The sequence below is a fragment of the Coffea arabica genome, chromosome 8c, assembly GCF_036785885.1.
Source record: "Coffea arabica cultivar ET-39 chromosome 8c, Coffea Arabica ET-39 HiFi, whole genome shotgun sequence".
Lineage (NCBI taxonomy): Eukaryota > Viridiplantae > Streptophyta > Magnoliopsida > Gentianales > Rubiaceae > Coffea > Coffea arabica.
Genome location: NC_092325.1, coordinates 40,748,182 through 40,768,175, shown reverse-complemented (window position 1 = coordinate 40,768,175; position 19,994 = coordinate 40,748,182). Strand labels below are relative to the sequence as shown.

Sequence of the window (19,994 nt, the reverse complement as noted above, 5' to 3'; positions counted from 1 at the left end):
TAGGTCATTTTATAGAGCGTATCGAAACTACTTGCGTATCATCGTTAAACCACGTAAGAAAGAAAAAACATGAAACGATAAGAATGAGAATACGATTTTATTATATATATATATATATATGATTGTCTAAATAACAAGACAAATTAATCTATATCCACTTATAATTTAAACAACCTACCTATGACTATTACGTTGTATTGACTTATCCTTTCTTCCTCTCGGATTAAGACATTGATAAAAGATCCAGAATTTTTTGCTACTATTTATTATTTGAAAGACATTTGAAAGAATATTAAAGTCTCATTTGTATTGTTATTTTTAGGAGCTTTTGTAAAAAAAAAAATACTGTAGTAATTTGATGTATGTAAGACAAAAAAGTGATTGAAAAATATATTCAATTATATGTAAGGTAAAAAGGTGATTGGGAAATTGTATTCAAGGAAAACACAAAAATTTTTCTGTGAAGACATTGGTTAAAATATGTGAAATGCACAACGGCGTCGCATGAGAGAACGGAAATAGCAAACTATATTAGCCTTCCTCTTTTTGGAACAGACAAACACCCAAACTACTATTGCAAATTAATTAGGAACCAATTTTACATTTTTTTTCCCGTAAAAAAGGAACCAATAAATCAAGCAGGGTCTCCTGTCTGTAGTCTGTTGGCAACGTCGCTTCGAAATGGCTCTCTTAGCTCGAAACGCGAATCGCCTGGGGCTAACGACGGCGTCGTATCAGAGGGCGGCAGGTTTAGCCTCAATCCACACTACCCTTCCGACAGCCTCTTCTCAACAGTCCTCGGCGGCACCGACGACCTACGCACGTGCGCCTCCTCCCTCAACTTCGTCCCCGACGGGCCTGCCCAAGGCAGCTGAATATGTGATCTCAAAGGTGGATGATCTCATGAACTGGGCCCGCCGTGGATCCATCTGGCCCATGACATTCGGGCTGGCTTGCTGTGCCGTCGAAATGATGCACACCGGCGCCGCCCGCTACGACATGGACCGATTTGGGATCATCTTTAGGCCTAGCCCTAGGCAGTCCGATTGCATGATTGTTGCTGGTACTCTCACCAATAAGATGGCTCCTGCTCTTCGCAAGTACGTTTTTCAGTAGTAATTCCTTAAGTTTAATTTTTTATCTATTTTCTCTTGTTCAATAGTTTTTCGACATTTTCGCATTGTTTTTTTGGAGATGAGTTCTTTGTTGGGATTTTGGTTTCCTCTTTTGCTGTCCCGAGGAAAGGCAGAGTAGGGATTTTGATACGTTGACTTTATGCTAATGAGTTTGTAAGTAGGTTTGATTATGTGTTCCCTTTCCTCGAGTTGGGGGATTTGGTTATTTAATTGTTGTGTGTAATTTTTATGCTATTTGTTGAGTTCGATACAAACGGCAATGGTCGTTCAAACTGCTTTTGATTTTGCCTGTCAATGATTTACATCCTTCTCGCTTGGTTGGATTTTGAAAATTTTCAAATTCCATCTGAGAAGTGTGGAGCTTTAGATTGTTAGTCTTATTAATAGATTAAGGTTTTAGGACTTTGGAAACCTGATTTTGATTTTGCTAATGTTTGAATTAGTGAACTTGCTGAGTTTTTAGTGAGGTTGTTGTTAGATAGGATAAAATTTAAAGGGTTCCTCTCTGTTTCTTTATCACAAGCTCTAAATTCCAGAGTGACTAAAGAAAGATTTTCCCAGAACTGAGGTGAGGGGTTGTGGAAGAATTGGAATATGAAGTGCCTTGAATGAAATTGTTTATGGTAGATTGGTGGGTGGATGTCTGTCCTTGAAATTTTGGTATCTTTTCTTGGTTGTTCTCTCTTTTAATTGTTTGGGGCTGCATGTCTTTGCCTCGTTTAAAAGAGCTTTTGGACTGGAGTGAGAATCCACTTACCCAGTCTGGAAGATCTGCAACACAATTATGCTATTAATTATCTTTGGTGCAAATAGGCTGTTGCTTCTTGTATAAATTGTGGACATGGTGGGTACTTATCAGTGGTTAAGTTACCAAGGGTAAACTTCTTGGCGTTGGTGGGTCCATTTGATAATTTTATGCTGTTGCTTGTTAGCTTTTGCAAACTTGAGTTTTGGCATGCTAAATATCAAGTTATTTGTGTCCATTTGGAGTAAGTCTTTGATACAAACTGATAAACGTAATATGCACCTAAGAATTTGCAGTGATGATCTCCTTTGCAAGTAAAGAAACTTTTGTATACAAAATGATGTTTCTATTAAGTGTTATACTGTACAATGGTGTGAAAGTAAAACCAACCATGGTGTCTGCCCCCGGCATGTATCCTATTCATGCTGTGCTCACTTTTTTTTTTTCACCCTTCCATCCCTGATCCAGTTTTTCTTCTTGTCCTTGTTGTACATTTGTGAGTTTTACCATTTACTTGGGTGTATTTTTGAGTCAGTATTTTAATGGTCAAAGGTGTTCTAGAACTTGATTATTAGGTTGTTGATATAAAAATAAAATCAGTTGTGGTGGTGCTTTCTTCTGATGTTTTAATGGAATTGAGTTGTGGCCACAAGAGCCTGATAAGCGTGAAGGATTGTAAATTGTTTTTGTTGTTATTTGAAAGGATTTGTGTTCGACACAAGTTTACTTCAGGACTCTCTTGAATGCAGTGTATCATACAAGTTCCTACGAACTAAAACTTCTAGGATGTTATATAGTTAATACTCAATAAAGTATGTTCCTGGATCACTTTGGCTGTCTCTACTACACTGCTTACCAGGCAGCAGTATTTTTTGGAACTGTGCTGGGCCTAGCTTTTCTGTGAGGATTGGGTATTTTTTATGTTTGCCTTTCCTATCTGATCTTTATTCACTAGAAGAGAGTTTTCTTTTGGTTCATAGAAGCATTGGAATGTCATTACTCTTGAGAATGTTATCCATTTTTTGGTGCAAAAGTTAGAAGATCAACATGTTGAAGTTTATTTGTTATACATCTTTCTTTTTGTTGGAGAATTGTTCACTTGTTCGTTGGGGAGCCTTCTTGTTTTGTCAAAAAACCTGTGGGCAGAATAATGAAAGGCAATTAACTCACACATTCTTGATTGGTGATTTGTGAAAGTTACTATATCAAAAAGCAAACTTTTTGTTGTAAGATTTGGCAGCTATCAGTTTGGTGTATGTATCTTGACCTGATTCCATATGTACTGCTGCTTAGCATAGTCTTTCTCGTGGATAATTAAAGTTCACTAAACTGATTATCATTGTTGTGTGCGCATATTGGTGGTTAATCTAATTTGGCAAATGACTGCTGTTGATTCTTTTTCTTCTTCCAAAATATTGTTGCAGGGTCTATGATCAAATGCCTGAGCCTAGGTGGGTCATATCAATGGGAAGCTGTGCAAATGGCGGGGGATACTATCATTATTCCTATTCTGTTGTTAGAGGTTGTGACAGGATCGTGCCAGTTGACATTTATGTCCCTGGTTGCCCCCCATCTGCAGAGGGTCTTCTTTATGGACTTCTCCAGCTGCAGAAGAAAATCAACAGGCGCAAGGATTTCCTTCATTGGTGGACAAAATAAGGCTTGCCGATGCACTGCAGGGCTGCTATGGCTTGCTTTCTGTTGGAATAAACCAAACTGTGTGGTTTCCCTTGCTAAAAAGTGATGAAAAGGAAAAGATAGTTGGGCTATTACGGTATTACCTACCATGAACTATATTGTACGTTGTTGTACTCAGTAGCCACTGGTGTTGCTTGGAGCCATATACTATTGGTTTTGTTTCACTGTTTATCATATCTTATAATAAAGACGCAAAATTGAGTTAAGCGTGCATGTTTTTTTCGACTTTAACAGTGAGCTAGATGAGAGGGGCTCCTAATCATTGTCGAGTTGGACATGGTGTTTTACTAGACTCGTTTCATTAATTCAATTAGATGTGGCCGCTGCTATATCATGCTAATGTAAACCACTATTTTTTTTTTTAAAAAAGATTTCTCTGGCTCTAATCGTCTGGTTTGCCTCAATTCTTTAAGGTAAGGTATCACCTACTGTGCTAATTAAATCTGTCTTTCAGTCTTACCAGTTTTGTTTCTTTGTTTTGTGCTCTTGCAAGAGCAAGAACGATTAAACTACTGCATTATACCATGCCCTTCGGGCTAAGGAACCAATGAATTAGACAATAGTTGCATTTCGTTAGCTGTCAACTTGTGTTTTGGACGATGTCCAAAATTCAGTGCTAGTAAAAATGTTTAAAGGCCATCTTCCAAAGAAAGGTTTATGAATACTCAATACGGCGACAAACACCAATATTACTACATAATTTCAGTCTTTGGAAAGAGGAAGCGACTCTAGCAAGCACAAGCCAACTGTCACTGAATTTAAGGAGAATCACTCCTGTGTTCTGTTTTTATAGAAATCAAGAATTGACAGTCGACACCCTAATCAAGTTCAGTTTTTTGTTTTTTTTTTACAAGTTTGGATTGCTATAAGTTGAGAAAAAAAAAAACATGGGAGTTAAATTTCGCACCTCTTACTTCAATGCCTGTACAATGGTCTGGAGAGGTTCTCCTCTTGGTCTCAACTTTGATGGTGATCCTCTGGACCTGTTGCTAATGAAGGGCCTGTTTGGAAGCCAGGTTTTTAAGCAAATTTTTTACCTACTAGTTTTTTAACAACTTTTGCTACAGGATCCCAAAAAACTTCTCAAAGTTTTTTACCTACACATTTCAAAATACCAAAAAAAAAAAAAAAAATTCCCTTCCCTTTTTTTTTCTTCTTCCTCCCCCATCCCAACCCACCACCTCCTCCATCGCTGACCACCACGTCCGGCACGGCCTCCACATTTTCTTTTTTTTTTTTGCCTTTCTCCCTCTCCACGCCATCTTCCCCCTGCCATCCGCTCCCTTCATCGGCAGTTTGTACCCTTTTTTTTAAATTGATGGGTGCTTGAAGACGTGGCACACTGCAGATCATCGGCTTATTCGGACGTACACGGGACACGTCAATGCCAGGAGATTCGTCGGGTTATCCGTTTGGAGGGGCGGCGGCCTGCTTAGCTGTGGCTCCGAGGACAATCAAGTTGTTGTCTACGATAAGAGATGGGGCTCGTCTATTTGGGTCAAGAGATTTGAGCCATCCTCTGCTGGAGCTCCGGCTCCAGGTCGAGCTGAATATTCCGGGTGGGAATATTACGAGCCTACAGGTGCAGGGTTTGTGAGCAGCGTATGCTGGAGGCAAATGGGAGAAGACCAATGCACACTCGTCGCCGGCGGCTCAGACGGGATCCTGCAAGTTTTAGCGGTAGCAGAAAAAGAATAAGCCAATAGTAAGGTGATCCTTCTTATAGAGTAAGGAGAGGGGAAGGCTGAAAATTGCAACAAAAAAAAAAAGTTGACTGGCTTGTGGAGGAGTTGCGCCTTGACTGCCGGGCGAGGGAAAAGGGAGGGGGAAGGGCAAAGGGGAGGAGAAGGGGAAAGGGAGGAGAGGGGTGGCGGGAGGTGGCATTGGAGGAGGTGCTGGTGGAGGAGCCGATGGTGGTGCTAGAGTTGGAGGAGGTGCAGGTAGTGGTGGTGGTGCTGGTGGTGGCGTTGGAGGAGATGCTGGTGGAGGAGCAGGTGGTGGTGCAGGAGGTGGGGCTGGTGGTGGAGTTGGGGGTGGAGCAGGCGGGAGAGTAGGAGGAGGGACTGATAGGAGGCTGCATTGTGTTGCTACTCCATTGCGTTGTTGCTGCGTCTGCGTTGCTGCTGGGATGAAGAAGAAGAAAAAGATAGGAAAGAAAAGAAAAAGGAAAGAAAGAAAAAGAAAAAGAAAGAGAAAGAAAAAAAAAGAAAAGGAAAAAAAGTTTTTCCACCTTACAAAAACTTCTACAAAAAAGTTTTTCACCTTACAATTTTTATAAAATTTTTTCAAAAACTTCTACAGCACACTACAATAAAGTTTTAGACAAACTCTCAAAAAACTCAGATTCCAAACAGGCCCGAAGTCCTCCGTGAAACAAGACTGCTTGCTACTACTCCTGCAGCATCTGTGTGATGTTTCCGAGTCTTCCGTATCAGTTAGGGGCGATTCTAGATGATATGGGCTTCTTTTTTTGGGCAGATGGTATTCAAAAAAAGTTAGTAGGGATCATGTTAATCTAGTGCATAACTTAGACAAGCAAGCCAGACTCTTGTAACGTACAACTCTCCGTATAACTAATATAATTCAAGTTTCCTTTTCAAAAAAAAAAAAAATAGCATTTGGAATTCAAGAATTAGATGACTGAATAACAATAATGTAAAAAAAAAAAAAAGATTAAATAGAGAATGCTAATATCTTGTTTGAGGAATGGTAACGGGGCGGACAGTAGCGTGGGTGAGGGTGGGGGTAGGGAACCCTTCCCCTCTCCTTGTCTCGCAAGCGCCTGCGAGGGCGAATAAAAATTTGTCGAGTGTAAATGAATAAAATGTAATTAGTAATTTAGTATAAATGTATTAATATAATTAATCGATAATTTGTATTCATATAAATGTATAATTATTAGTATAACTAATAATATTAATTATATTACATATACATAATTTGGTACTTATAACTAATAATATAATTAATAAAATTAAATATATTATGTGTATAATTATAATATATATATATATTTTTTAGGCAATTACCCCTCCAATCTCATTTTCGAATAGGTCCCATTAAGCGTACTCGCTTCAATTGTTATCCCAATCAAATCTTAACCACAAAATACTTCAAAATAAAATAAAAAAGTAAAGAAAAGAAAATTTAAGTACTATTACTATTAAAACAATTAAATAACAGGGGCTTAAGAATTCTGGGCTCAGACAATAATGGGTCAAAGCTCACTAGGCCCACTAAAAGCTCAAATCATGGCGGAGTAAATGGCTTTTATTAACTTTTTAAAGATTAATATAAAAATAAAAAAAGAAGCAGAAATAACATTAAAGTTACAGTAGTGGTAACTGGTAAATAAAAACTACCGAGAGCGACTATTCTAAATCCCAAAAGCGGAAAAGTAAAAAACGAAAAAAAATCTCACAGGTCAGCCCGGCCAATCGATCTACTATAAAATGACCCACCAATCAACCCCTCCTCGGTCTCTTCTTCTCTCTCTTTCTCTCTCTAGGGTTTTCGCAACCCTTTCGTTCCCCCATTTTTATCTCTCTCTCTCTCTCTCTCTCTCTGTCATCCGAACCTGTGCACACGGGAAAAATATCTGTATCTGAACGAGCAGCAATGGCGGAAGAATTGCAGTACGGTTCGGACTCACTCTCCAATAAGAGGAAGTACGAAGACAGCCAAGCGGCTCTTCCGTCTAGGAGCCGACCGACTGGATTTTCTGCTCCGATCTCTTCTCAGTCGCCTCCGGACTCCAAGCAGCCTCCGGCTTACAACAGCGTCCCACCGCCTATGGATGAGATCCAGCTTGCTAAACAGAAAGCTCAGGAAATTGCTGCCAGGCTCTTTAACAACGTTGATCCTAGCAAGAAGCCTAGGGTTGATAACGGTGGCAGTGGTGGATATGACTCCATAGAACGTACGACTTTCAGCCTTTATTTTTTTGTGTTTCTGCAGATTTTTTTTTTTAAAATTTCTTCTCTGCCTTTCGCCACTCTGGCAAGCTTCCTTGTAATTTTCGTTTGCCTTGTGGCGGTTGGGTTTTTTAAAGTTTTTTTTTGTAGGTATTTTGATCTTCAAACTAAATTTTTTGCGTATTAACCTGTTTATATGTAATGACTAATGATGGTGATATTTCATATTTGCGGAAGAAAATCTGTATGCTTGTTTCTGGTGTAGCTCATTACTCTCGCCTTGTTGGATTTTGTGGGAGGGCAATGACTAAATTACAGCACGAGTCCTTGCCCCCCCCTTTTTTTTTTGGTTTTCCGGTTTCTAATTTGATCCTTCAGTGTGCGGCTCATCCAATTATATGCTTTCCACAGAGAGAATGCTTCTGCATATTTCATTTACCTTTTCAAATTCCTAGGTCCTTCTGATGTTAGTAGCATTCAAGTGATGCATAAACTTCCATCTTTGATTGAATGCAGCTGTGGTTCAAAAGCCCTTGAGTGGTGCTCCTTCAGTGCCAAGTTCATACGGGTATCCTGGTCTAAGTAAGAAGATAGAGATACCTAATGGACGGGTTGGAGTGATTATTGGTAAAGGTGGGGAGACCATTAAGTACCTTCAGCTTCAGTCTGGTGCAAAGATTCAAGTTACCAGGGATATGGATGCAGACCCTCATTCTCTGACTCGAGGGGTTGAGCTGATGGGTACCCCTGATCAGATTTCAAAAGCTGAGCAATTAATTAAAGATGTCCTTAATGAGGTAACTTTTTTGGTCACGTAAATTTTCACATTTGATTTTTTTGGGGTGCTTTGCTATAAATACTAGGGAATGTTTAGGTTGTAGGATTGTATCTCATTTCAAACAATCATTGGTTTCATGACATTCGGTGTAACTAAAGGTTGAGTAGTTATTTTTGTGTGATAGATCAGCTGAACTGGGTTAATAAAACATTCCATATTGCTCACAGGCTGATGCAGGTGGTTCAGGTATAGTTTCTCGAAGGGTAACTGGACAACCAGCTGGAGCTGATCAATTTGTCATGCAGATTCCAAATAACAAGGTCAGTTCCAAAAGATGGTTGACTATTAGATGGTAGACTTTATCCCTCCTGTTGTTGACTAAATTGATGTGTTCGTTGTAGGTTGGACTTGTTATTGGTAAAGGAGGTGATACCATAAAAAACATGCAAGCCAGAACCGGTGCTCGGATTCAGGTGTGCATCTTTTTTGCATTTGTTTCTGTTTGATTTTGCTATTCCGGATTCAGCTTCTTTTAGTGGGATCTCACTCCTCAATAATAAAAGTTCTACTTTAATTTTCATGGCTTTGTCAATGTTACAGCTAAAATATTTTTTTTTGCCACGAGTAAGTGGATGAAATATTTTACACTGATAGGTGCTGTAAAAAATTTTGCAGGTGATACCGTTACACTTGCCCCCAGGTGATACATCCACTGAAAGGACACTACAAATTGATGGCACTAGCGAACAGATTGAGGCTGCAAAACAATTGGTCAATGAAGTCATCGCTGAGGTATGTTTTGATGACCATAAGTATTTGAGTTTCATCTCTGGCAGGCATTTAGTTGCCCTTGAGAAGAAATTTGATTGCTATGATTCATTTGGACTTTTGCCTGGATGTCTGCTTGTTAGTCTGCACACGCAGACAGGAGATCAAGCTTGAGCTTGTTAACAAGTAGATGCAACCCATTATCTTTTCAAAACATTTAAACCATGTATATTGCTGTTTATTCATGGTTTGGTCTTAGAGTTATTATTTTCTGCCTCCCTTTCTTTGCTATTGGGCCTTTAGATCCAGTTAAATTGATCACAATCTGATAGTTAGATGTGTTTTGCTATTGCAATATGAATGTCTTTTTGGTTTAGTTGTTTTTTATATTTGTTACGTGTTGCTTTTAAGTAGTGGACTTTTTTTAGGGGTGTAGCTTCCTTACTATGATGTTAATTACTTCACAACATGGAAACTACATTTTGATGTGACTGTTTTGCTTATTGCTGGCTTTCTGATGCTGTGGGTTTTGCGAGGTGATAGGTTCTCAGACTTTTTGGACATCTTTCCTGTTTCTGAATCATACTTGGTTCGAATGTGTCCAAAGCAAGTGCTAGTATTGCCAACCATTTAACTCTCCCTCCTTAAATATGATAATATATCAGAGTATGAATTGTTTAGATGCTTAGTTTCAGTTTGACAATAGGCTCTTAGTGGTGTGCTATTCTGAAACGAGTACACCTCTCTAATATAGATAGAGAACAGATTTTGGCATATGGAATATCTCTGCAGGATCACATTTGGTGTTCCAAGCTGTATATTCTTTTGCAGTTTATTATTGTTTACAGATCAGTTTTGATGAGTCGTGGAATTAAGACTGGGGATCTTGGAAGTAGAAAGTCAAAGTTCAGGTTTGGTGGTGTTGATGGCTTCATTGGTTATTGAGATATATGCGTTAATCCTATATTGAACTATTCGATATCTGGATATGTGGTTTTGTGTGAGGCAGGTATCTGATCAGCCTTTTCCATGAGGTAACTAAGGCTTTATAAAGTTCTTGTGATATTGAAGGATATATCTTGAACTAAGTTATGCAGTCATCCTCAGTTGAAATGCTTGAGTATATAGCTTTCGGGTTCCGACATTCTTGTCTTGGATTATGCTGGTTCTTTTTGTGTATCTTAATACTGATTTTGTTGTTGGGGCCAATTGTAGGGTTAGTAGGTAATGGACTTTAGTGACACCAACATGGACCCATTTAGTGTTGGTGTTCCCTCAGCATTTTTCTGGTATGGTTCTGAACCTCTTTTCTGACAAATGTCCTCATATTGTGGAGATAAGGACCAATTTGGCCTAGATGCAAGGGAGCTGACTGCCATTAACTCTGTCTGATTGCAAATGAAACATAGGCAAATGGATAATTCATCTTGGCATTTTCTTGATTTTATTTAGCTTGAATCAAGGGAAATGATCGGAAGTTATTGCGATTTGAATTTTTTCTTCGTATTCCTATTTAACATTGATTGTCTTTTATATTTTTGTTGTGTGGGGGGATAACTGGATGTGTAAAACCTCAAATTCAGCCAGAAGAGGTTAACTTGTTACTCTATTCTGGTTTGTTTGCTGGAAACCTTTTTTCTTTATCCCTTATTTTCTCGAATAGACTGTCTTCTATACTCTGCTAACTGTTACCCTTTCTCTTCACCCCTTCCCATGAAGAGTAATTGGTAACTGGATCTTCTTTTGGACATTCATTTCTGCCGTTTTTGTCTCAGTTTGGTGAAAATCTTTTGGTTCAGTGATTTAAAGTAGATATGATTGCATAACCTTCTAGGGTAATATAATATTCGCGTGACGAATGTTGATAGAATATTTGATGCATCATTTTCTTTTACATTTAGACTATCAAAGTTAAAGTTCTCGTTGCTACTTTCATTTATCATCTGTTGCTCCTATTGGAGAAGATCATCTGGGTAATTGCTTGTATATGAGGCCTGTATAGTTTTTCCTTGCCTTTTCTTTTGTACCTATTCGCCTCGAATAGGAGAGGATGTGCTTCTGCTGGAGTATTTCAATAGTGCCAGCCCCCCCAGTACGGTATGTAGGCGTCTAACTTTGCTTAATGGAAGTATGCTAAAATATGATATGACTTTTGGTGTACACAACTTGAATACTGATTACTCTGTTATTTGCACTTTTATGGGTACCTGTGTAACAGTTTCCACTTATCTCTTCGTTGCATGTTGTGTTGTATGCATTGAGTGAGATCCGCATTGTTCATTTAAGATATCGAATTCATGCAGAATCGTATGCGTAATTCTTCTATGGGAGGAGGTTATCTTCAGCAAGGTTACCAAGCTCGACCTCCTGCAAGCTGGGCTCCTCCTGGTCCACCAATGCAACAACCTGGCTATGGTTACCTTCAGCCTGGAGCTTACCCTGGCCCTGCTCCTCAGTATAACATGAATCAGCCACCTTACCCTGGTTATCCCCCCCAACCTACCTCTGGTGGATATACCTCTGGCTGGGACCAGACAACTGCTCCATCAAATCAGCAGAATGCTCAGGGAGGTGGCTATGATTACTATAGCCAGCAGCAGCCTCCACAGCAACAGCAGGCTCCTGGAGGTCCTGGTGGTCCTACAGACAATTCTGCCTATGGTTATAATCAGGCTCCAGCTTCAGGTTATAGTCAAGGGCAAGGTTATCCTCAGGATGGTTATGGGGGATACCAGTCTACTGTCCCTCAGTCTGGATATGCTCAATCCCAGCCAAATGCTGTACCTGGGTATGATCAGCAACAAGGTTATCATTCTGCATCTGGATATGGTAGTGTATCAAACCCACCAACTGATGGCCATACACCTTCGTATGGAACTCAAGCTGATGCCAGCCAAGCTCCACCTGTGCAGTCATCTGCTGCTGGCCAGCAAGGTTATGCTGCTGGTCAGCAGCCAAGTCCTAATCCTAATTACCCTCCGCAAGGAGCTGCCCAGCCTGGTTATGGAGTACCTCCAACTTCCCAAGCTGGTTATGGGACTCAGCAACCATCAGGTTATGGCTCAAGCTACGGGCCCCCGCAGACTCAAAAGCCTCCTACTAGTCAACCAGCTTATGGGCAAACTCAGCAGTCACCTACTGCCCAAGGAGGTTATGGCCAGCCTGGGTACCCACCTGCTCAATCTGGTTATGGACCGCCATCGACTGGTTTTGGAGCCCCTGCATCTCAGCCAGGATATGGAGCCCCTGCATCTCAGTCAGGCTATGGAGCCCCGCCTTATGGCGGACCACCAGCTTCTCAATCTAACTACGGGCAGCAGGCAACGTACAGCAGTGCTTATAGTGGTGGTTACTCCAACTCCCAGCAACCACCAGCATACTCTTCTGATGGCAGTTCAGGTGGCAATCCCCGGGGAGCATATGATTCAACTACAGCGTCTCAGGCTAGCCAGCAGCCAAGTGTGGTCTCAAAAGCCTCGCCTCAGGAATGATGCATGTAATGGGGATCATGGCTGGCTGGCTGGCCTTATTATTCAGGGTCTTTGTTCCATTTGTCTTAGGTTCGTTGGTGAATTTTTCCTAGGTCTTTGTAGGTCTTTGTAGTGTTAGTGGATTAAATGCTTGTTAGAATTATGGCTTTACACTTGCCGAGTATGACTGTAAAATTGTTTTGGTTTATGTCTTTTGTATGGTTGAACTTTCTTTAGATCCTTATGTTCATCGCAAATTGCTTAGTCGGCTACATAATTTGCTCTATCTGCTAGCGGTTTTCTGTTTTAAGTGGCTGGATGTGTGCATTTCTTTGAACTGGGACCTGCATTGCACTTTAGATTTGTGCATCACAGGATTATGTGGCCGTAGCGATGACAAAATTCTACTAATGGGAGTTCTGTAATGTTTGTTACAGGGTGGGGTGGTTAATCCTGTATGCGGTCTCGGTTACATGCGGCTCTTCTTTATCGATCTTTTTACACTTAAAAGAGTCTTGTGTCGTCAATGATTTTAATGTCATTTGTTTCTCTTTTGGATGGTCCTCTGTATTTAGTGCTGTTTGGAAACTGTCTTGCAAGCAATAAGCCAAAATGGACACACGTGTGTTCGGATAAATCAATCCCTCAATAACTTTTTGAGAGCTCGAGGAGTAATATTTAGATTGAGTAATGCATGCATAATTAGGTTGGAACGAACCCTTTCACCTGAGAACTGATGTGTGTGCTTAATTGGGCTCGTGGTCAGAACTCAAAAGAAAATTTGGCAAATCAACCGAAGAAAGCGAGATATGCTCGCATGCTTGAATGCACGTGATTTCTTGATTTTAACTGAAGATGTTCAGAAGTTGTTTTCACTGGAGCACTTTTTCAGTTCTTCTTGAGCAAATTTCTTACTAATCTAGTGATTTTCAAAAGAGATTACGCTGTCAATTTGCCCTTAGAATTATTAAAATTAGTTAAAACTTTCTCACTTCAGCGAATGCATGCCTTTGGCTCCTCTCCGTTATTATTATAATTTTTTCACCAAAGAGACTCATTTGATAACTTGAACCCATTTACCATTTCCTTCCACAACAACAAAAAAAAAACCCATTAACCATTTGAATACAGGTAAAGCATTTAACCAACCAAGCTGTGCTTAGTTATCTGCTCTCCGTTATTTCCTTCTAAGTCCAACATTTACTTTTATTATTTTTTCCAACAAGCGGGTAAAACATACTTTAAAATTAATCCCATGTAATATTCATTTGTCATCAAATTTGCATGAAACATTTAGATGATGCATAATAATGAAAAAAAAAAGTTCCATCGATTAACCTAACTACAAAATTTAATTGATTAGTTTAAATTCTCGGTACGACTAAAATGAGAATTTTGATTATTAGGTATCTCTTTAGAAGCATATTTGTTAAGGGTTCAATTAAATGGACAGTAGCCTAGTAGATGAATGTTCTACAATTTTAAATCAATCGCAATCATTGTAATAAAAAGAAAAATATATTAAGGCTTTTTACAGGGAAATTTTACAAATTTTGGTAAATTAGTGTGTGTGTCAAGAAGTGGGAGAGATTCCTCACTGTCTTAATATTTTATCGGCTCATCTTCTCAGTAACCTAATATAATTTCTGTATGTATATGAAATAAAAGCACACTCAACAATCAAAGTTTTTGAAAATTACCAATATTAGTTTTTTTAATTTTGTTGGGCTTTTTTTTTTTTGGAGGGGGGGGTTAGGGGGGGGGGATGGGGGAGAGGTGGAGCGGGTACAGAAAATGGTAAGGTAGGTGATTTGGTCAAGGAACCATTGCCATCACGCTATCCAATCTTTACAAGAACAAGAGATCAGCATTCTTTGAAAAGCCAAAGAAAATTTCCTTCTCCCACTCTTTACATTCAGCTTAAAATGATACCTATAATCAGAATGATTCTATCAAAACTTTTGGATTCACAACTGATGAACTTATCATTACAGCATTGTGGTCTTTGCAAGCAAGAGAAATGAAGTAAACATCTAAAGGACTTTCTGCTGCCTAATAGTTTACCCAGCATAGAAGTAACTTTGTCAAAATTTTCTGCAAAACCTATCCACCTCTATGAGCAGAACATCTGCAACCTACTATACACTCATTGTGTGAGAAGCAGAAAGTCATCTGCCTCTGATAGTTTTGTTCCCTTCAGAGAATGTTATTCCTGAATGCCAGGATGGCTTTCGGAGATAAAAGCAAAAGAAATGCTAAGATTGAACCAAAGAACAATCTGATAACGTATCTCATTGGGTCATCATAAAGTTCGTCTTCTGATGCAGTATCTGAGGTTGACATAGCCATTGCTGAAGGCAATGCCTCAATGACAGCATCTGCTAGATCATTAATGAAGGATGGGGTGCAATTCAGAGCAGGAACGCGACCCCAATTTGAAATGCCCGACTCAAGAGCAAGGTGCTTATATTCCATATCAATCTCTTCAAGAGTCTCAATGTGCTCACTGACAAAGCTGCAATTTCAGAAGTACTTGCATATTGAGATATGATGATAATAACAATAATAATAATTATGTCATATCTGAGAACTGTTGGAAAAAGAAAAAAGAAAGAACATCAGGAATAGAAGGTAAAAGGTGGCATGTGCATGGTATTTATCATATGCAACAGATAACAGGTATGTTCCATGTTTGGAGTAGGAAATACTTAAAGGTTTGAGCTTTACAACAGATATTTGGTTTCATATTCTAGTTTTTAACATGTTTCTTTCTAGTTATCTAACTCCAGGATTTTCTGCCCATTCTTGCTGATGATAAAGTATCACTTGGTCCACTGTGAAATTGTTTCTAGAATCCTCCTGAGGGTAAGATAATCTTTAGGTCCTTGACCAGAATGCTTTCCTTTGTTGCAAACAAAAGTACCATAACATAGGTTAAATGGTTTTGTATCTCCACAGAGTCCAGAGAACAGATGCTAAAAATGAGCCAGAGAAGTTGTTTTTCACAACCATTAGCTTTTACTATTCCAACTCTTCAAGTATCTACAACATTGATCAAGCACTCATCCCCCCTCCATCAAACATTTACCTTTAATCATCAACAAGCGCATATAGGCCACCCATTCTGTCACTATCTGGATAATGTGAACCATCAAAGCCAAACTAAAATTACTACCATTTCAGCCTTTTACCACTGTGCCAAAACCACAGTTCTACAAGAAAGCATGCTCAAATTCTACTTTAAAGATCCTGCATTGATTATCTTGATCCTCTCTGTGGATGCACTTGCATAAGAATAGCACTATTAAGTTGCATTTTTGTGCCATTCTTGGTCATCGCCAATTTGACAAAGGCATCACATCAAATACGTACATAACCTACAGATGTGCCTTTTATCTATCAAGCGGTATGATGAAATGCGGTGTATGAGTTAATACAAAGAAAAGGAAGCCACCAGGTTTAGAGCGATGACATAGCAGAATTAGAAGGCACCTGGATAGTTTCAGATTGAAAACTAAGTGTACCTACTGTAAGAACGGATTAATTGCAGAAGTGGAAAAGGTATATACAAATATAAATATATGTGCCTGTGCTCCTGATTTGGCAGAGGGAGGGGGGGTGGAGCAGGACGCTCTGATCCCCCTGTTAACCTGGTCTTGGGTTGCATAAAGTGTATATGGAAAATTCTCAATTGGAAGTGGATATTATCTGCTTGTAATAAATATGCATCAAAAACTGGAAATCGTCAACAACAGGATATCAAAACATGTTCATTGTAGAGAAAATGAAAGCAACAGAATGAAGTATATGATAATCCAGAAGACAAACCTGACAGGGACAGCCAGTAAAGACCTCACCCCTTTCTGGCCAAGTTCAACAAGGACTTCATCAGTATAGGGTTTCAGCCATTGTACAGGTCCGACTCGACTCTATGCATGAGAGAGAGATAAGATCAGAAATCAAGACAGATAAGTGACATATAGTTTAGTTGATCATATTGCCAATTATCTTGTCCATAGGACCAACTTCAACAAATGCAGAGAAGAGTTTGGATTGGATTATGGACGCACATAATTGGAGATCAATGCTATAGAGAACATAGGTTAGTTGAACACTTTATTAATGGGCATCTGTTGGTGTGTTGATCTCAGGCATATAGATAATACTAGAAAACTACAACCAACCTGGTAAGCCAAAGTATGGTTATTTTTAGTCCCTCTTGCTTTCAACTCTTGCATTATCAACAGGATGCACTCTTCCATCTGATCTTTATATGGATCACCAGCATCCTCAATGTAACTAACTGGTACACCATGGGCGCTGAAAAATATCATAACCTAACAATAGAATAGAAAAATCATCTAATAAGTTTGTCAAAGTAAACTGAACAAATTGACACAAGAAGTAAGACAAGTAACCTCTTCGGGCTCAGAGAAATTTGCTAACTCTTTCTCAATCAAGTCGGCCATAGACCTGACATATCCATCTCGTTGATACCAGGACTCGATAACAGCAACAGGCAGACTCGACAAATGTGCATCATTCCTGATGAAGGATTCAGGTTAAACATATACCAGGAATCAAAAAAATAGAGGGATCCTCGCTTCCCTACAAAAAATCACTACCATGTGGCATAAATGTTTTTTCCCCCAGACTGGAAGGTAACACTACCTGAACATACTTTGAAGAACTCGAATGCTTGAGCCAGTGGTAGAGATAGAAAATTGAGGATAAAGTGGAAGTACTACAAGCCTTGTGATTCCATCAGTCTTGATCTGTCACACGAATACAATCTGTCAAGTAATTTGCAAAACCTAATTGGTTGCCACTATCAACTATCTCTTCCCCATAAACTAGAGCAGGTGCTGATCTCTTTGACGGTTGAAAAATGAAGTGCCACTCCAAAAGCAGTGTGCTCATAGAAGTTAGAAGGTCAAAAAGATTGTACCATATCCAGGATCAGATACCAGGTCAGAACAGCCACCAACTACAAGAAATTAAGTCTCTTCATGCGGTATCACTGAAGTAATGCCCCGAGTCAGAAAATCTTTTTCCTTACAAGTGAGAAGTATGTAAAGAGATGAAGATATTTGGTAAACAAAGCAAGTGGTTACGGTTGCCAAGATAGAATCTCCAGAAAGTAGTCAACAAAAATCCAGTAGTAGGAGGCCTTGGGCATGTAGTGACCCAAATCAGTCAGTCTGTGACAATTGGAAGGCAAAAAAGAGAATATTGTACAGCCACTCTATGGCTACATTCATACAAATGAAAGATAACTTTGGACACATCCAAATGTAGCATGCTATTTTTTTTTTAATTGCAAACAAGATAGAAATGCACCCCACACAATCTTCAACGTGTAACTTAAAATGGAAACTGCTGGTTACAAGAAGGAACAGTTACCCGATGAACAGCTTCCTCGGTGAAGGGGTGCCAATAACGCATTGCAACATAGACATTTGCAGGGACTTTTTTTACTTCTAATGCCATTTTCAGAGCATTTGCCTTCCACGGAAAGGAAATTACAGAACATTAGTAAAGCAGAAACACAGTAAAATGAGAGATGACAAGCAAGGCAATTAAGGTGATATGTGTACCTGCTCATCTGTTATCTTACGCAGGGGTGAACCACCTCCAATGGCAGCATATCCTTCCTTACTTTTGGGAGCTCTGAGAATGGAGATAAGCTGTGCCAGCGGACGCTGCAGGAATTTGAATAACCTCGGGAGACGTATGATATCCTGTCATGAAGCCAATAAACAATTAGAACAACCTTGATAGCATCATCTGATTGAGTTGAGATCGTTAGGACAGAGTAAGGAGAGCATACTGGATCAGCAAACAAATTGTACAAAAATGGCTGAACATCATGCAGTGTCTCTGGTCCTCCAAGATTCAAAAGCAGCACCCCAACCTTCTCCTCTGCAGTGCGTGATTGGTAATTGATAGCACCTCCAGAATATGCATATTCCCCAGCAGAGCAAAACGTTTTCCCAACAGTTTGCCTATGACTTTTAAGAGACAAGCCTCCCAGGACATTGCTTTTCTGTGTGGTTGATCCACAAGATTGAGTTGCAGATGCTTCATTAGATTGACAGTAAATTTGTTTCCCGTCATGTGAAGCCTTGAATGAAGGTGCTCTTACTCCATTCTGAGAGCACACCCTACAACCACATAGACTTTGACAGTTAGCTTCATCCATATGGTATATATTTCCAAGGCTTAAATCATCTATAGATTTACTTGCCTCCGAAATTGACGAGCAGAGAATGTGTTGTTTTCTCTAATCCTAAATCAACTAACTTTTCGTACATTAAGAGATGAAGATGAGGAATGAAACTAGTACTCAGTATTAACTAAGAAAATTTGCCTATCTTTGAGAAATACTGATTAATATGTATACTCAACCAGACCTTAAAAATCATTAATTAAAGTGGTAATTCCGAATCGCAGTAGTCAGTGCATCCAATCATTTCTAACTAGGTGATAATCTAATCTTTGCATGTAAATGGGCTTTACAAGCCAGCTTATTCCAAGAATTTGGAACAACTAATAGCTCCTAAATTAACATATTTTCAAGCTTAAGAACCAACATCGAAGGCTCCTTTTTCTTTTTTCCTCCTAAAATTCTCAGCCAAAAAATTCATACAAATCCCGCAAATTCAAATATTCAAAGCAACCCCAATCACCCCACCAAACAAAAACAAAAGAAAGCCAAGAAGTCATGAACAATCAAACAAACCCTCAGATTTACCAACATGATCCACAAATAAACTCATCAAATACTTGAAATCCAAAAGCTTTCCCATTAAGATATCAAAATTCGAGCTTACAAGGAAGAGTTATTATTGGTAAAGGTTTCAAGATTGGAAATGGGCTGCATCATTTGGGGAAGAACACCACCAGAGACTGCTGTTGCATTCATGGCTACAAAGTTCCTTGCTTTTACTCCAAAATTCTTGGAACAAGGATTAGTGGGAAATCTTTTTTAACTTGCTCGAAATTGAGAAACCTGCAAAATTCTTGAATTTGGACTTTCTGTGGAGTCCAAATACATAAACACGAGAAAAACGGAGATAAGTTCTATTATTATATAAAGAAAGAGGAAAACAAATGGGATGAAGATGAAGTCAAAAATGGGGGTTGGAAGAAGAAACGCGTTCAGCAATGGTAGCGGTGCCAACCACCCCGGGAGTTGATTCTGCCGAATTCCGATTTTTCGCTTATGAAAATTAAGTTGAATTACATCTGGACCCCCCTAAGACTTGGTCAAAATTTCACTCAACCCCTTGTATTTTTTTTTATCTAATAAGAGACTCTAAACCTTAATAGCTAGTTTGGGAGTTTGGGATAGAAAAGAAAAGAAAAGAAACCTTAAGTTATGAAAGAAAAGAAAGGATGAAAAAAGAAAAGAAGAGATTTTGATGTTGTTTGGGAGTTTAAAGAAAGAAATAAAAAGATTTTGGATATATATGTCATTAAAAA

General features: G+C 39.2%; 3 protein-coding genes across 3 annotated transcripts; 2 read left to right on the top strand and 1 right to left on the bottom strand.

Moving 5' to 3' along the window:
* The first annotated feature begins 609 nt into the window (after positions 1–609).
* LOC113707387 (NADH dehydrogenase [ubiquinone] iron-sulfur protein 7, mitochondrial-like) lies at positions 610–3,785 on the top strand. The gene is made up of 2 exons (XM_072063367.1): positions 610–1,100; positions 3,306–3,785. The coding sequence occupies exons 1-2, from the start codon at positions 682–684 to the stop codon at positions 3,538–3,540; spliced, it is 654 nt and encodes a 217-aa protein (XP_071919468.1). The 5' UTR covers positions 610–681; the 3' UTR covers positions 3,541–3,785.
* Positions 3,786–7,048: 3,263 nt separating this feature from the next.
* On the top strand, positions 7,049–12,745 carry LOC113706788 (uncharacterized). Its single transcript, XM_027228796.2, has 6 exons — positions 7,049–7,498; positions 8,010–8,290; positions 8,499–8,591; positions 8,673–8,744; positions 8,947–9,063; positions 11,343–12,745. The coding sequence occupies exons 1-6, from the start codon at positions 7,198–7,200 to the stop codon at positions 12,528–12,530; spliced, it is 2,052 nt and encodes a 683-aa protein (XP_027084597.2). The 5' UTR covers positions 7,049–7,197; the 3' UTR covers positions 12,531–12,745.
* A 1,711-nt stretch (positions 12,746–14,456) lies between these two features.
* Positions 14,457–19,728, bottom strand: LOC113706151 (ferrochelatase-2, chloroplastic-like). Its single transcript, XM_072063217.1, has 9 exons — positions 19,343–19,728; positions 18,340–18,673; positions 18,107–18,250; positions 17,913–18,014; positions 17,181–17,284; positions 16,928–17,054; positions 16,694–16,846; positions 16,338–16,438; positions 14,457–15,024 (listed from the first exon to the last, which is right to left on the bottom strand). The coding sequence occupies exons 1-9, from the start codon at positions 19,432–19,434 to the stop codon at positions 14,706–14,708; spliced, it is 1,476 nt and encodes a 491-aa protein (XP_071919318.1). The 5' UTR covers positions 19,435–19,728; the 3' UTR covers positions 14,457–14,705.
* Between the last annotated feature and the right edge of the window lie 266 nt (positions 19,729–19,994).

What these genes read in the sequence shown, in the direction of transcription:
- LOC113707387 (XM_072063367.1), top strand. Translation starts at nt 682, where the DNA reads ATGGCTCTCTTAGCTCGAAACGCGAATCGCCTGGGGCTAACGACGGCG. An exon ending in ATGGCTCCTGCTCTTCGCAA is followed by an intron (nt 1,101 to 3,305) that starts GTACGTTTTTCA and finishes ATATTGTTGCAG; the next exon opens with GGTCTATGATCAAATGCCTG.
- LOC113706788 (XM_027228796.2), top strand. Translation starts at nt 7,198, where the DNA reads ATGGCGGAAGAATTGCAGTACGGTTCGGACTCACTCTCCAATAAGAGG. An exon ending in TGCAGATTCCAAATAACAAG is followed by an intron (nt 8,592 to 8,672) that starts GTCAGTTCCAAA and finishes TGTTCGTTGTAG; the next exon opens with GTTGGACTTGTTATTGGTAA. An exon ending in GAACCGGTGCTCGGATTCAG is followed by an intron (nt 8,745 to 8,946) that starts GTGTGCATCTTT and finishes AAAATTTTGCAG; the next exon opens with GTGATACCGTTACACTTGCC.
- LOC113706151 (XM_072063217.1), bottom strand. Translation starts at nt 19,434, where the DNA reads ATGAATGCAACAGCAGTCTCTGGTGGTGTTCTTCCCCAAATGATGCAG. An exon ending in CCGAGGAAGCTGTTCATCGG is followed by an intron (nt 17,285 to 17,912) that starts GTAACTGTTCCT and finishes TTCGTGTGACAG; the next exon opens with ATCAAGACTGATGGAATCAC. An exon ending in ATTTCTCTGAGCCCGAAGAG is followed by an intron (nt 16,847 to 16,927) that starts GTTACTTGTCTT and finishes TTCTATTGTTAG; the next exon opens with GTTATGATATTTTTCAGCGC.